The 16,348-nt window shown below is 44.9% G+C and overlaps 4 protein-coding genes across 4 annotated transcripts; 2 read left to right on the plus strand and 2 right to left on the minus strand.

The window, feature by feature from the left end:
* Positions 1-76: 76 nt before the first annotated feature.
* LOC129590369 (lysosomal aspartic protease-like) lies at positions 77-4,050 on the plus strand. The gene is made up of 15 exons (XM_055485566.1): positions 77-236; positions 1,193-1,370; positions 1,449-1,532; positions 1,792-1,831; positions 1,912-2,115; positions 2,319-2,392; positions 2,451-2,491; positions 2,566-2,593; positions 2,656-2,721; positions 2,792-2,820; positions 2,917-2,981; positions 3,050-3,149; positions 3,229-3,310; positions 3,507-3,562; positions 3,706-4,050. Exons 1-15 carry the CDS (start codon positions 145-147, stop codon positions 3,863-3,865), a joined length of 1,299 nt encoding a protein of 432 aa, XP_055341541.1. The 5' UTR covers positions 77-144; the 3' UTR covers positions 3,866-4,050.
* Positions 4,051-5,104: 1,054 nt separating this feature from the next.
* Positions 5,105-6,324, plus strand: LOC129590531 (cysteinyl leukotriene receptor 1-like). The gene has a single exon (XM_055485805.1). The coding sequence runs from the start codon at positions 5,201-5,203 to the stop codon at positions 6,302-6,304; it is 1,104 nt and encodes a 367-aa protein (XP_055341780.1). The 5' UTR covers positions 5,105-5,200; the 3' UTR covers positions 6,305-6,324.
* A 3,932-nt stretch (positions 6,325-10,256) lies between these two features.
* On the minus strand, positions 10,257-13,042 carry LOC129590353 (uncharacterized). Its single transcript, XM_055485533.1, has 6 exons — positions 12,754-13,042; positions 12,608-12,668; positions 11,978-12,140; positions 11,761-11,905; positions 10,732-10,898; positions 10,257-10,662 (listed from the first exon to the last, which is right to left on the minus strand). Exons 1-6 carry the CDS (start codon positions 12,784-12,786, stop codon positions 10,575-10,577), a joined length of 657 nt encoding a protein of 218 aa, XP_055341508.1. The 5' UTR covers positions 12,787-13,042; the 3' UTR covers positions 10,257-10,574.
* Positions 13,043-13,349: 307 nt separating this feature from the next.
* LOC129590352 (uncharacterized) lies at positions 13,350-16,149 on the minus strand. The gene is made up of 6 exons (XM_055485532.1): positions 15,991-16,149; positions 15,032-15,506; positions 14,518-14,728; positions 14,272-14,407; positions 13,778-13,941; positions 13,350-13,695 (listed from the first exon to the last, which is right to left on the minus strand). The coding sequence occupies exons 1-6, from the start codon at positions 16,021-16,023 to the stop codon at positions 13,599-13,601; spliced, it is 1,116 nt and encodes a 371-aa protein (XP_055341507.1). The 5' UTR covers positions 16,024-16,149; the 3' UTR covers positions 13,350-13,598.
* Positions 16,150-16,348: the final 199 nt, after the last annotated feature.

Here is a 16,348-nt window from a genome sequence, read left to right on the forward strand (position 1 = left end):
ATAATGCCGTGTCACTGATAAAGCGCTTTAAGGCGATAAGCGACGGAAACTGTAGTATAAATGTGCTGCGATCTGTAGCCTAAGCGCGTTAGTGGGCGGTTTTTCCAGGTTGTTGTATTAAATTTCCCGATTTATTTTCTCACTATGCATAAACTCATCCTTGTCGCGCTGCTGTGCGTTTTGGTTGCCGCTTGGCCAACCGACGCTCGCCGTCATCGCGTCCGTCAAATGCAAAGGTAATTTTTTCTCACCATACAGATACATTTAATTACAACTATTAATTGCTTAAGGGAAGTGGGCCGGTACATGGTACCGAATTCGTGTACATGCACGACACTTACACTTTCGCGCACTCCCAAACACATTTTTGTTTCGGTATAAGACTTTTTGCAGCCAGAAGATTTGTATACACTGGCGTGAAAACCGTTTGTGCGCGCAACATCCGGTTCGGGAGTTATGGCTGTTACAAAATTCCAAAAAGTTTAAATGCGTTCAGGTGTACCAAAAGTCTCATTATGGACCGATCTCCCTCAGATTTTCCACGTAAATGCACATAACCACGAAGAACGTTTTTACACCGATCCACTGTTCTAGCATGTTTTTCAAATTTTAAAATGAATTTCAAAAATTTTGAAATTCATTTTAAAATTTAAAAAAAATCATGGAAGTCTGGATCGGTGTAAAAACGATCTTCATGGACATGCGCATTTACGTGCAAATTTTGAGAGAGATCGGTCCATAATGAGACTTTTGGTACGCCTGAACGCATTTAAATTTTTTGGAATTTTGCAGCAGCCATAACTCCCGAACCGGATCTTGCGCGCACAAACTGTTTTCACGCCAGTGTATACAATTCTTCTGGCTACAAAAACTTCATAAACCGAAACAAAAATGTGTTTGGGAGTGCGTGAAAGTGCAAGTTTTCGTGCATGTACACGAATTTGGTACCATGTACCGGCCCACTTCCCTTAAAAGGCTGTGAACACAAAATCGGCACAGTAACCACTGACTTGTCAGCATCCGTTAGCGAGTGGTCAGTAACAGCAAATTCATTCAAATATGCGCTTTTCGTTCACTACCATGTTCCGTTAAGCCGACAATTTTCCTTTCGATTCGAGTCATTAGGACCATGTACAGTATTGATGTAAGTCGTGTACTGCGTTTGTGATATGAGCTTTTGCAATCTTTTCAGGATCCCTCTGCAGAAAATGCAGTCGGTGCGCCGCTTCTTGGCCGGCAAGGGAACCGGTATGGGCGCCGTGGCGGAAGCCCAGGCCGCCTACCAGAAATCCCTCAACGCAGAGTACGAAGAGGATGATGACGAAGAGCCAGCTGATCCTCAGCCGGAGCCGCTTTCCAACTACGCCGATGTAATGACCCACTGCTGAATCGGTTCAAGTGTATACTGCAGTCAAGCCAATACTAAAATAATAATTCATTTTTTGCAGGCTCAATATTACGGCCCTATCAGTCTGGGAACACCCGCTCAGAATTTCTCCGTTATTTTCGACACCGGTTCATCCAACTTATGGGTACTGTATTTACACGATATTAAGGGACAGAGAAATCCCCAGGACCGCCCGCACTAGGCGTCGGCTCCATTGATGTCAAAGGAACCGACAGCTAGTGCGGGCGGTCCTGGGGATTTCTCTGCCCCTTAATATCGTGTAAATACAGTACTTAATAATAAACATCGCTACTAGTTTGTTACGTTGTTTTGTTCGCGAAAGACGAATATTTCCGTCATGTTTAGTTACAGAATTAATTTTCAATTCCTTATGTGATTATCAGGTACCGAGCAAGACTTGCCCTTTGACCGATATTGCCTGCTGTAAGTGATAAATTATTTCGCAAGAGTAAGTAACACTAGAGTAGTCGGTATGCTAACCCTGTATGTGTCGTGTTGGTTAGTGTTGCACAACAAGTACGACAGCAGCGCATCTAGCACGTACAAGAAGAACGGTACCGCCTTCAAAATCCAGTACGGATCGGGTGCGGTTGCCGGGTTCCTGTCCACCGATGACCTGGGCATCGCCGGTGTTACCGTTAAGGCGCAGACCTTTGCTGAGATCAACGATGAACCCGCCATTCCCTTCGCTTTGGCTAAGTTCGACGGTAAATGCCAGCAAAATTTGCACCGAATTTCTAACGTTGTACCTTTATACACTACTTTTGACTTATTTTGCTATAAACTGAAAAAATGTTTGGTAAAATGTAAAAGTGCTGAAACGGGGTTAGCCCAGATGATCGGCAGTTGACGAGCACCTACAGTAATCAATGCAGTACTAACATATTAGCATAATTATATGATGTTGTAGGTATCCTTGGTATGGCCTATCCCGAGTATTCCGTTGACCAAGTAGAGCCAGTCTTCAACAACATGATTGACCAGGTTGGTACTTGCCCATGCGGTCTTTAGTGAACAAATATTCAGTAACATGTTCTCGTAGAAATTGGTTCCCCAGCCTGTCTTCTCTTTCTACTTGAACCGGTAAATCCGTTCATTTTTGTTGCAGCTAATCATTTATTTCGAAAACAAAAGAGTGCTGATGTGTAATTTTGTAGAGACCAAACCGGTGCTGTTGGTGGAGAGGTAAAAAGACTTGATATACAGTATATAAAATTGCCATATGACTAAGAAGGAAAGTATTACAGTTGATCCTGGGTGGAAGTGATCCCAACTACTACGTGCCACCGTTTACCTACGTTCCCGTTGACAAGGTAAGCCTTAGACCTCTTTTCGTAAACACTACCCGTGCTGCTAGGACATCACATGTAATTTTTATTCCAGAAAGGATACTGGCAGTTCCATATGGACGGGTAAGCTACACAAATCTGGATATATCTGGAAAAGTTCTTCGTAATCGCTATAACCGGTGTTCTAACGAAAACCTAACCGGACGCACGTGGTTCTAGCGTCAACGTTGCCGGTCAAGCCTCCGATTACTGCAAGGGCGGTTGCGAAGCTGCTGCTGATACCGGTAAGTTGCGTGACCGACGACTTGCGTTTATTCCTTGCGACCTGCGTTTATCGAACGTCCACTGCCAGGTACTTCCCTGATCGCCGGCCCTACTGCTGAAATCCAGAAGCTGGCCGCTCAAGTGGGCGCCCAGCCGTACATCAGCGGCGAATACACTGTTGACTGCACGTAAGGGTCATTCTCACGTCTCCAGTGAGCTTGAAGAATGCCGCGACCCTTACCATTAAGTCGGTGTCTGTGGTTTTAGTAAAATCAACTCTTTGCCCAACATTTCCTTTGTGATTGGCGGAAAGCCTTTTGATCTCACTCCCAAAGACTACGTTCTGCAGGTCAGGCGTTTATTGCAGAAATTAAATTGGCATGTACTGCTATAAATTTCAAATGAGTATTGCCAGTTTAAATTCGAGGCTGCCTCAAATAGTTTTGTTTTCGCATCTTGCGATGTTTTCTTTCGAAATACAGAAAATCGACCGCTGTGATTAAGCATTCCGGATGTAATGCAATGATTTACTGAAATTTTTACAGGTTCAAACCACTTGTTTGTTCGGTTTTGTCGGCATTGATATCCCGGCTCCTTTTGGGTATGTATATTGTACAGTACAAACCAGTCAGTCAAAATACGAGTATGTTAATGTTGTTTTATGATGCATACCAGTATAATTTTCCCTAAAAATTAATTTTACTGGAAATGAATAAATTAATAAATTTTATGCTTGTATTACAGTCCGATCTGGATCATCGGCGACGTCTTCATTGGCCGTTACTACACTGAATTCGATTTCGGTAACAACCAGATTGGTTTCGCCCCGGTTAAGACGCCGTCCAGCGATTCTCAGCCCACGGCCAAGCTGTCCACCCCCAAACGCCACCACCATAGTGCTTAATCGTTTCATTTCTGATTGAGAACTGAACATTGCCGTGGAAGTATTTTATATTGCATTACTGTAACGTGCAATAATAGCAGCTTCTACCAGAATCAATGAGATTAACGATGCAGTAAGGAAATCAGTTGTCGAACAAGTGCAAACGACAATTAAATAAAGTAAAGGAAAAAAACAAATAAACATGGTATTCGTCCTTGTGCGATGCATGTCGTTTTGTTGTTGTGCAGAATGCATTCATGAAAGTGATGCAACCAGTAAATTTATTTCGACAAAACAGATGATTGTATGCGACCATGCATCATGATGCATGCACTGCATAGCGTTAAAAACCACCAAAAAAATTACAACTACATAAAAGCTAAAAACAAAATTCAGAAAGTTCAAGCCAAAAGGCGTTAAGCAAAAAAAATCCCAACTTAACAATTTTTTAACGATTTTTCCATTTAACATGGGTACCGTTAACGCTTTTCGTGCTTAAAACGATGTAACTAATTTTTTTGGTGTTTTTTGTGTATTAATGGGCAATGCGGTTCCTGCAAGAATAATATTTAATTAGGTTTGTTTAACGTGTGTGTTGACCGCTCAGTTTTAACGGCATCCTGGCACACGAAGTACTGGTCTGTCATTCAAGAATTCTTAGCCGATCACTGGAATTCAGTTCAGGAAGTCGGTTAGACTTTTGAGATTTGTCGCCTTCTATGCCTTGCTTAGATTCAACGCGTTTTTTTCCTTACATATGTTTTGCTGTTCGGAACAGCAAAACAGTCTTCACTCAAGTCGTTGTACGCACTGTACAGGTACTGGCAGAGTAGCCAGTTGTACTCTATCTACAGAAAACCTATTTCACAGGTACTGCTGCGCCGTTAGCCACACGGCGATATTTAATCGGATAGATTTCATTGTCAATATGCAGTTATTCTGGAATACCGCGTTAATCACGGGACATCAGATTACCACACGATACACAAATATTCGAGAAATGATTGCCGGTTTTAAATAGGTAAGCTGATCCGTCGCCCATAACAGTTACTATGTAAATCGCTCTTTGAAATCGTGAACTGCTGTAATATTCATCCCATTGACTGCATGCCAGATTATGCACTGTCGAAGTGGCAGTAATTATGTGCCCTTACCCCCATTTTAGCTTCCGTCGGTAGTCCGCGGAGAATTGCTCTTCGCCTATCCTTCTTTGTGTAAAAGTTTATCGGCACTTTCATTGTGTTAAGAATCGAGCCGTAACAAATGTTCAGTGCAAAGATTGTTTAGCGCAAATGTCGGACATTCTTGAGGCACTTATAATAATTCCCCTAGCGCCAGCGGAAGCTTATAACTGGGATGAATAAAGCGATTCCCATGCCCCATAACCATTCCTTTCCCATCTTCTCGGAACAACATGATAATGACTTCAACACCACCTACACAGCCAACACCAGTGTGCAGACCACCGACCACCCTCATTATACGCACTTCGTGTACATCTGGTCAGTATTATTCAGCCTGATCCTTCTATCGAATGGCAGTCTGTTATACCTTCTCATAACCAGACGCCACTTGATAACATCCTTCACCATCTATCTCTTTTCCATCCTCGTTGCCAATGTCCTGTGCTGGTGCGTGTGCATGTTGCCTTTGGAGATGGTTTATCTCGTGTCGGACAACTGGTGGATGGGTGAGACCGCCTGTGACCTTTATTTATACGGCAACTGGCTCCTGCCCGGCGTGATCACATCTTCACACGCGTTAATCTCCATCACGCGCATCTGGGCGGTCATCCGGCCCCACTCCTATCGCAACGTTCATACACCACGTCTGGCAATGGCATTATGCGCCGGTGTATGGATATCCGTTCATTTATTCTGTTTACCGTTGTTAGTAATGGACCGGTCGTTTTTTCGGCAACCGACCTCCGGCTGTCGACTAAACCTTACCGCCCAACTCTGGAGCGAAGCCTACCTGACGGTAATCTTCTACGTGGCTGATGCGATCATTTTGCTGTCTTTCCCCTTGATAACCTACAAAACCATCCAGAATAGTCAGCAGCATGCTAAATTGGTATCACCCGAGGGCGGGAAGGCGCCGCTGCACTACCGATCCAAATCGTTGGTGGCTCTGACGGCGATGAGCGTCAGTATCGCGGTGATATGGGCCCCCAATCACGTGGTGAGCATTGTGACGAAGTACCACCGGGCGGAACTGCCGGATGCGGTATGGCAGCTACTGTGGGTAGTGTATCCGCTGCAGGCGGTCGTCGATCCGGTGCTCTTCGCCTTGTGCCTGGCCAGTATCCGGTGTGAGGTCAAACGATTAGTTGTAAAGACGAAGGCAGCGATTTATGATCATGTTAAAAGTGTGCAGATGCGGACTACAACAAGGGTCAGTACGGAGATATACAGTGTCTCTCATCAACAGAAGCGTTTTCAGGTTGATTACAGTATGTGATCAAAATTTATTTGCCATACGCATTATGCAAAAAACCAATTAGTACTTTCTATAGTGTAGAAGGACTAGTAAGTAACCGAAAATTTGTTGGTGTCATCACTTCATCACTGTCGCATACAGAACGCACTGCCACACTGTTGGAAAGTACTTGAAAAGGCTACACAATCACCCCGAAATTTCATCCAGTTTTTCTGCTCCTTCCATGGGCAGTGATGGGCTCAAACACACGGGTCGCGTTCTTTTGGATTTCATGTTGGTTACAAATTTGGTTAGGTTACAGATATAGTCCGTACATTTGGTTAGTACAGTATGTTGATATTTGGTTGATTTAATGCATAGAGCCTGTAGTTTATTTTAATTTTTAAGTACTGCACTGGTATGTGCACTGTGAATGCTAGCAGCTCTTGCAGACGTTAGAGGTTGACTTTTTTGTCGGTGGCTGTGTATTGTGCGCGGTCGGAAATGCTTTCAGCTGAGTTTATGCGTACTCAGAACCTGCTTTACAGAGTAACTGTATGTGCACTAGGCTGTGTCATAGTTTTTCGCTATTGAAAATTATTTCTAACAAATTTTGTGAGTCAGCAACGGTCTTCGGTCTGTCCAGATTTGTTACTAGCTGTTATAATGAGAACTGTTGTCGTTACGTGGAGGGTGTTGAGTCTAACGGCAAGCAACCAGGTGCATGGGGTATGGACTTTACTTCCGGGCAACAAGTGGATACTGTAACGAGAGTAATCGAATGACCGCCTTGTTTACAGTGTTGTTGGTTTTCCTTACTGTTCATTGGTTGTTGTTCTCACCGTGTAACTGAGTGATTCATCCTTCTTTTTCTCTACACTTTTACCGGGTAAATGTCTAAGAGAATGGAACACACTTTCATTAGAGAATCCTCTGAATGGATGCTTGCCACGCTTGTAACCCGCTTGTCCTGCTTGTACGCTTGTTAATTAAATGCCTGAAAACGACGTTGCTTTGTTTGACTCCTCGGGATGATGCACCCATCATCCCGCTCGTCATTGTCACTGTAAAACCACTTCCGATTCACTGCTGAGCTTACGCCCGGCAGTGCCGACATTTCCATCAACAGCCGACAGAACATCGTGGTACGGTCAACACGCCAACCCACTAGAACGCCGGCACAACCGCCCGCGTTACATGGCGCTCCTGGGTTAAAACCAGCCCGGAAGCTTCACATCGCAACCATTCCCACCATCCCCACTCGCTCCACCGACTCTCCTTGTAGCCGGATCAAGGCAGCCAAGCGCCTGAATTGCCCGGCCCACAGAAGCACTCCAAAGAGGAGCGTTCGCCCATTCCATACCGGACCGGAAATCCCGTCCTACCTGCAGCATTACAAGATTCCACGACTGCAGTTAGCAATGGACACTGACGCAAATGCCCAGGCTGAACAAGCAGCATCAGAGCCAGCACGGCAAAGTACTTCTACTGACTCGTCGCACCCACATCATGAAGAAGCTACTGATAATGAACGAGACGTTCTTCAAATGGATGGCTATGACGACGGTAGTTTTGATGCGCCTGAAGACCATCACACGCCTTTACCAACCGACGAGCTCGCACATGAGCTGCACACAGTCGCTCCACCACCACGTCGTGTTGTGTTGGAAGACGAAGACGTCGCGCATACAGAAGATGACACCGCGGACTACCACGGTCAATCCATGCAGTTCACTTCCGCCAACCGCAGTAAGCACCGTTTCCGTAATGGGCAACAGCAGCACGCACAGCGCCCTTCACACAGTAATATTGTTCAGCGCCAGCCGCCGAACGCTGCCGCGTCGCACGCGCCATCCCGCCCCGCTAAAGGCACACCCGCCAGACCACCACCAGATAATATCCGGTATTTCTATACCGGCCCCCGTCAGCGCGCCGATGACCCACAGAGTCAATTTGACAATCCTTACATCGGACAGCACGTCAAAACGTCAGACTACAATATACACATTAGAAATCTTAATCATGCCATTAGTACTGGTCAGTATGCTCGACCGCCTCGCACACAGGCCGAGCACAATATGCAAGTCGCTGAGCGCCGCCTCTTGGAAAGCACTTCCTCCTTTCTGACAAGTTTACGCGACAACGTTAATAATCTGAATGATAACAAGTACTGTTCGTTTCCTGTGCCCATGTGTACCGTCTTGAGCCCCCACTATTTCCAATCTTGGCGTTTTGACAAGTTCAGCAGATCACCGTGGATCAAATACCCTTCTGACGACAACACATGAGCACGCAAACTGAATGTACCCATTTGCAATCAAGTACTGCCATTTGTGGAACTACCGGACGTCGCCCTTGGTCAGCATATGAACCGAGATGTTGCATCAATCCTGGACAAGCGAGGAATTCCTAACTACAGCGAATCGGACATCTACCGGATGCCTCAGCCTACCGTGAGGGACCCAAATCAGCGGATCCGTGAGTTGGAGGACAAGCTGGCCTACTACGAAAGTCTCCATTAACCGGACCTTCTGCTCCCGCTGCCATCATCACCTTTAATAGTACACACCGTACCGTGGCGCCGCACCAGTCCCTTTCCCCTCCGGACACGCCATGCAAGCACAACCAGTATTTAACCGCATTTAACCATTTTCATTTTCCTTCTTAAATTTCCTTTCTTTTGTATTGTCTTGATGAGACAGGTATATCTCATCGCTACCGTGAGGGATGTAACGAGAGTAATCGAATGACCGCCTTGTTTACAGTGTTGTTGGTTTTCCTTACTGTTCATTGGTTGTTGTTCTCACCGTGTAACTGAGTGATTCATCCTTCTTTTTCTCTACACTTTTACCGGGTAAATGTCTAAGAGAATGGAACACACTTTCATTAGAGAATCCTCTGAATGGATGCTTGCCACGCTTGCCTAGCTTGTAACCCGCTTGTCCTGCTTGTACGCTTGTTAATTAAATGCCTGAAAACGACGTTGCTTTGTTTGACTCCTCGGGATGATGCACCCATCATCCCGCTCGTCATTGTCACTGTAAAACCACTTCCGATTCACTGCTGAGCTTACGCCCGGCAGTGCCGACATTTCCATCAACAGCCGACACAACATCGTGGTACGGTCAACACGCCAACCCACTAGAACGCCGGCACAACCGCCCGCGTTACAATACCAAGCAAAGAGCCTTACGGACACGTATATATATAACGTCATAACACAGGCACGTAGTGCCCTAACAGCCATGCACAGAAAAAACATCAAAAGAATCTGATGAGAACAGCAGAAGTTAACACATTTTAAGAAAGGAGTTACAGATTAGGTGGTGACGGGGATGGAGGGAGGGAAAGAAAAATTTCTCCAGGCAAAACGGACGAAGTCATGACTGGCGGCTTGTGGTTAGCCGCTTTATATAGGTGAGTCCAGGTGGCCAGGTATGGGAGAGCGTTTGCTTTTCCTGGCCAGGGGAGGAACGACTGACCAATGCGCGCGCGGTAGTCAGTGGATAACTCCGCCTTCATATAAAAAGATTTCCCCAAAAAAATCTTAATCATGACACAAAACGCTCTGGTTAAGGTCAGAACGGCAGTCACCAATTAATACTTTTTCTACAACGTGCCCGTGACCCGTCTAAGATACAGTAAGATACGGAAGCTAATACTGACGTTGATTTTTGCTGTTTCTTTATGGTAGTTAATAGTTTCGATCTGCACGAATCACGATTAATCGGTTAATAACGCTACATGATACCGATCGCCTTCGTTCGCATACAGTTCTAAATTTTCACTACCGACAGTTTCAACCACTAAATTTTTTTTTAGCAAATTTAGTGGTTGAAACTGAAAACCAGCTGTATAGCATCATTAATTTTGTAAGTAACTGTAATGCAATATGGCTCGATATTTGCAGAGCGTTACAAGAGCAGTAAACTGCTGTATAAAGTAAATGCCATATGAACGATTGTAGAAAAATAAGAACAAATCTTTCTTCGGGCAAGTTAATCTTGTTTATTCAATCTTCGGACGAGTTGGATATTCCATCGGAAACCAAAAACATCAAAGTTATTTAAGCAAAACGATAATTTTAATGAGGCCGAGCAAATGATACTTTACGAAATAAGACATACGAAATAAGACAGAGCAAAATTTGCCTTCGTTGCCCGCAACAAATCTTTTTTCTTCAAATCAGCGAACGTTTGAATTAAGAGCGCGGTCTACGTACATGCACTCCCTAAATCCTGGTAAATATAGGAGGCTATATCAATTAAAGCACAACATCCTGGCTACAGGAAAACTGATTCGAGATCACAGATTAGCGGCGCCCGCGGAAGCGTGTCGCCAGCCGCTGTGGATTGCACTGACTGCGAGAAATCTTATAGATCTGATACTTGAAGTCCAGTCTGCAACAAAGGCACGATATACGTTACGCCAGTCAATCTGCTGTAGCGCGCGTTAACTGCTGTGCATACTTCATGGTGTGACCTTTGTATACCGGTATGCACGTGACGTCCTGTCGCCAGATGGCCGTTGATTCCGAAGCATCAGGATCGGCAGTGATGCGGCAGTCGAAGAAGTTGATGTCCTCACGACTTCCCAGCCCGTCCCAATCTTGTATTACTACCCGAAGGTTGACGCCCTATAATGCGCAACTGATAACGGCTGCCCGGAACACATGCACTCGCCAGTGTTACCACACGTATCGTATGTTAAATCGTATCACAGGTATCTTATAATACAGAGATAAAAAACAGGCCGTTTGAACAATTCCTTTTACTGCTCTAGCAAGAACTTACTATAGGTAGAGGACTGGGAAGCGACTCTGCAACGGTCGACTACGTCATCACTGTCGCATACAGAATGCAATGGTGTGCTATTGCTTACCATAGGCCCACAGATTTTATTGTCCCTTTTTAAAGATATTCTCAGTTCCTTTCTCCTCTAAAGCTTTCTAGGATATTTTAACAGATCCTATTGAATTTAGAAACCCAAACATGAGGGGCTAGAAATAGAAGAGAAAAGAAATATGCTAAGAAAACTGACAAAAACCGTAAAAAACGCGCATCTGTCACCATGGCAGCCGCCCTCCCGTGTATGCGAGAGTGATGACGTCAAACGGTAGGTTACCAGTCCTCCTCACACTATAGTAAGTACTTGGCTCTAGTCAACCAGTACCGGGTGCAGTTTGATTTTGCCGGGGAGATGTTTCGGCCAGTTGGCCGGAGAGTGCAGGAAGGGGTTACAATCTTCCTTTTTTTTATTACTCGTACAGTACTTGGGTAAGTTTAATAATTACGCAATGACGGCAACGCATTTTGATCCGAAGTAAAACTCAGCGCTCTACAATAAGTATTTGAAGTAAGTTTTCTAAGTATTTGAATCCTAACGTCATCTAATATATATTAATACTGCATCCTGTCAGCGCCTCGGTCAAATACTCCTATACAAAATTTCAGTTAATATTCGTTTTGTATAAGTATTTCCGCGCAAATATAACCTACACGATAGCGGTCGCCGCACAATTCGCGCGTAATATTGCCCTCCGATGGGTGAATGGTCGGGATGATGTTGTTGGCCCACTTCTCGCCGATCTTCGGCCAGCTGTAAGGAACGGGGATCGCGGGAAAGGGTGCGTCTGGGTTCTCACTGTCCGACGAAACATTTGCGGTACAAATACAAATGGCGACGACAATGAATGTGGGGAATATGGCGGCTTACAAGTCAATCATGCCGCGTATCCAGGTGTCGCATGCCGACAGCCAGTCACATTTCTTCCCGTCCATCCGCACACCGTCGGGGTTATGAAACTTGGTCAGCAAAATGTCCACACGGAGGTAGGCGTTGTTGCTGTCGAAACGGTTGCTGCGTTGCGAGCCGAAATCTGCAGGCATTCAGAACGCAGAACGTCCATATTAATAACACTGATCAAATGGTTATATCTGTACGTGGGCTCTGTAGTACCGGCTTGATTCAGAAAAAGTTTTGAAATTTGGCGATGGAAAGTTAGAAACCAAAGTAGCCTTAAAAAGTCAATATAATTAAGAAATATAATTTCTACGGGTTTATGAAACAACGAAAAACACGCCTCCATTCGCGCCATGCAGATTAACGCGATTCAGTGCAAAATTGTAAGTTTCAAGCAGCACTTTAAACTACGTAAGTATAAGAGTATAAGAAGTAAGTACATAAAAAATTATGCAGTAAAATTTTTATTATGTCAACCCAAAATAGTTAATTTTTTAATTTGATGCACATAAGAAAGCGGAGTAAATCGCTAATTAAATACTCGATAAAGTCCATGTCTTCAAAAGTTAAAAAATATACTATTCTTCTCTTCATTCTACTGACCGTCCCTTTCGCTGGATGAAACCCATCGGTCGCGATCACGTTGTGCTGCAACCAGGGCCACCTAATACAGAAACAGCCGTACGCATTAGATAGTGTACTACCGTAGTACTGTATATTTGGTGCGTTTCTGAATTCAGAATGCCTACCGCACAACTGGTAATAAAGAGTACCACCTTCATCGTAACTTGTTTACAAAATTAATATTGTATCGGCTGTGCAATCAATATCCACGAGCCTAAATTACCCCGGTGCAGTACTGTATTCCGAACGAGATCGGCAAATAAAAAACTGGGCTTGGTAATGTTATAAAGTTATAAACAAAGCATTACAGTAGTCTGCACAGCCTGCGGGTACATATGCATTATGCACGCCTTCGTTTCCAGCTAGCGCAAACGTTGTTGATTAGTTGTCCAGATTATTACTCCAGCGAACAAAATTAATACGGGTTTTATTAGAAAAGCTGAACTATGGTCAAGAAATGCGGTGCCTCTGCCAGGCGTACCCAGTAAAGCGCCTACTTTGATTCCGGAGCTAATGGTTGGTTGAAAACCACACGCATTGGGTGGGCGCAATAAATACGAGTTCGTGATTACTGTCGTCGTCTTTGCGGGAAATTTTACTGGATCATGGGCCATGACATACTCGCTGGCAATACAGTGGCTTGGTTATTGTTCGTATTATACTTTTGCCATCATTATTAATTTTCAAGGATGGACAAACCCCGCTTGCTGCGTGCATAATATTGATGCATATTCGATTCTTATTTGCATATTTTTTGTACGAATCACAAACGTTATATAATTCTATAAGCAAGACATAAATCACAATCGACGTCGCATATGAATTGTACATGCAGCATCGGTACGTTAAACAACCAGTTGTCTGCCGTAGACAAAAGCCGGTTCAAATCAAAACCAAGCCGAAAATCACATCGCTCAATAAATCTCTATTGTATTAATTTTATAACTACAGCTGATTGCCAAAGGGTAGTCTAATGGCGCCGTTTGGTGGTGGTTCCACCCAGGGCTCCTGAGTTGGGATCGCAGCGGCTGCGAGGAATGACGAAAACCTTGTAGCGGAAGGTCAACCTGTAAAGGAGAATATTGTAATGGATGCCGCGTGCGGTATCCGCCCATGGTCAATATTAAGCAATGAGCTAATGGCACCCACTTCATCTTATCGCCCTGCTTCTTTGCCGTGCACACGCCGTCGTGCCACATGGCGAAGGTCTCGCTGCTGTCCGGCTCCCGAGTGATGCTGCAGTCAAAGTTATTGATGATGTCATTGGAGGAAAGGCCGTCCTTGTCCTCAACCAGCACGCGCAGGGTAGCATCCTGTAAGAAAATTACTGTACAGACTCTGTACTGCAATGTGCACCTATATATGCAGTACTAACAGTTTCGTCTAACTTAAAATATGCCGGCTAAAATCTATTGAAAATTAAATAGTAATATAGTATTTCAATAAAATATGCAGGTTCCGTAAACGGTGCTATCATAATTGTAGGCTTAATTGTAACTGTTAGGTGAACCTGAATATTTTGTAGATTTAATTTCCTAAGCTTCTTTCCTATTATGTTACGTACGATGTTTAATTAGTCGTTAATAAATAAAGAGCAAAATGTTTTACGAGGAACGCAAAAATAAGGAGCAAAACGTGCATACACGATAGGGAACACCACAGACGTCGCGGGTGACGGTTCCGTTGCGGATGTCTGGGCTGTTGCTGTCGTCGACGTGGAAGACGGTCGGCCAGTACTTGGAGTCGCGGGCACCGGGGAACTCAGCGTTGGGGCGTTCACTACATAACGGTGAATCGTGGTAGTCAGATAATACATTTTTTGTACTTTTATGGTAGTTCCTATGTACACGTCCGTATGTTAAAAAGCGCCGGACAGTGCGAACACTTACGTATCGAGGTAGACCTTGAAGACGGGATCGCATTGTCCGAAGGTGTCGCACTTGCTGCCGTCAATAGTGAGGCCCTTGTCGTTGGTCAGCTTCTTCAGCTCGGCAATGATGCGGACATATGCCTCATTGCGGTCAAAACGATCGCGATCGTTGTTGCTGCCGTGACCAGAGCCCCAGCGGGAAGTGGTGCGGTCCCAATAAGATCCCGATCCTTAAATACAAATATGCTATACAACTCGCTTTTTCTGTCGAGAGATCACGAAAAACTGCGCCGAGAATACCCATATAACCCACTAACAGCGGAAGGAAACCTAACCGGTTTCATTATAATATTATAAATATCGACTGTAAAGGCAGTAACTGCCAGCTCTACACATAACTTAAATCGTCCTTTTGATCATTACTCGGCCTTTCTTGACGGTTATTTGCAGTCATGCATCTACTTAACGGATCGTAGTTTGTATTTTTGGAAAATGTTATTCTTCAAATTTTTCTGGCGACAACCTTCACTAACCTGATCCACTGGATCCCCAACGGTCCGTAGTATCTCGGTAGCCCCAGCGGTCGGTCGTGGCGCGATTTCCCCAGCGATCAGTGGCATCCCGCCCCGAGGACCAGGTGACGTAGGGGCTGCGGGTGGTGCCTCCAATTGCGTCTCCCCATCGGTCGGTTTGGTAGCTGGGCCGGCGGCTGCTGTAATCGTATCGGTCATAGCGGTCGCTGTCGTAGGGCGACTGCGTGGTGAAGCGATCCAAGTATGAGGAGCGCGTGGAGTCCCGTTCCCAGCTGTAGGTGAAGCGGTGCGAGCCGGGTCGTTCGGTGGCGCTGCCCCATCGGTCGTTGTCGCGGTCGTAGCTGCTGCCGGAGGAGCCCCAGCGCGAAGAGTCCCGGTCACGGCCGGACAGGTAGCCATAGTCTTCGGTGGTGGTACGCCGGTTCCATGACGGCGATTCCACGTTGCTGATGCGCTCCGAGGCAGCGCAGTAGACCTGTGCGGTGCAGATCAGATCAACTGATAAACTGCATGTAGTAAGTGATCGTTATGTAACCGTTATACAGTATACCGGTATGCGTTAAACCTTAAACAATATACGTATACGTTACCGTAGCATATATACTATTTTCAAATTTTTGAACTTATTAGCAAGGCATCGAGCGTCATAAACAAGTCACCACATGGGCAGGTAATTCGAAAGATTTCCAATAATCATGCAATTAAGGCTCCCAGATGCAGCTGAATAAGTACGGTGAACAAGATAAAAATAATCATTAAACCAAACGTATTATCAAGAAATAAAACATTCAATTTTAGAAACATTGAAAGCTTTTCTGGTTTGAAATACTGAAAGCAACTGGAGAACACTTTATGCAGAACATTAAATCCGAAATATGTATGCTTCATGCGAAGAATAATTATTAACAAATGAAATGCAGCATACTGCATACATGGCCACTGTGGTGGGTTTAACTTACCATAAAGGTCAAGAGGAAAGCAGCCTTAAACATTGTGGGTTTCTGCCGGCGTGCAGCGAATTGGAAGTGACTTGCAGCCGGTGCCGACGAAGACTAACTGAAATAATGCTACGTATCCAGCCGAATAAAGCTATCTTTCACTTGGCAGACGAATTAGCAACCATGCAGTGGGTACGGGTTTTCAAGATGTCGATTGATCAACAAAGTGGACTCTGCCTGGCGGAAGTGCATAGCTTAATCTGAGATCTGGCCGGCAGATTTTTCGCCGCCGTCAATTAATGTAATTATGCCATGAACGGGTCCGACCAGGATGAGTCGCATTCGACGAAAATCACAGAATTAACATGTCGAAGAAATA

The sequence above is a fragment of the Paramacrobiotus metropolitanus genome, unplaced genomic scaffold (assembly GCF_019649055.1).
Source record: "Paramacrobiotus metropolitanus isolate TYO unplaced genomic scaffold, Prichtersi_v1.0 Parri_scaffold0000040, whole genome shotgun sequence".
NCBI lineage: Eukaryota > Metazoa > Tardigrada > Eutardigrada > Parachela > Macrobiotidae > Paramacrobiotus > Paramacrobiotus metropolitanus.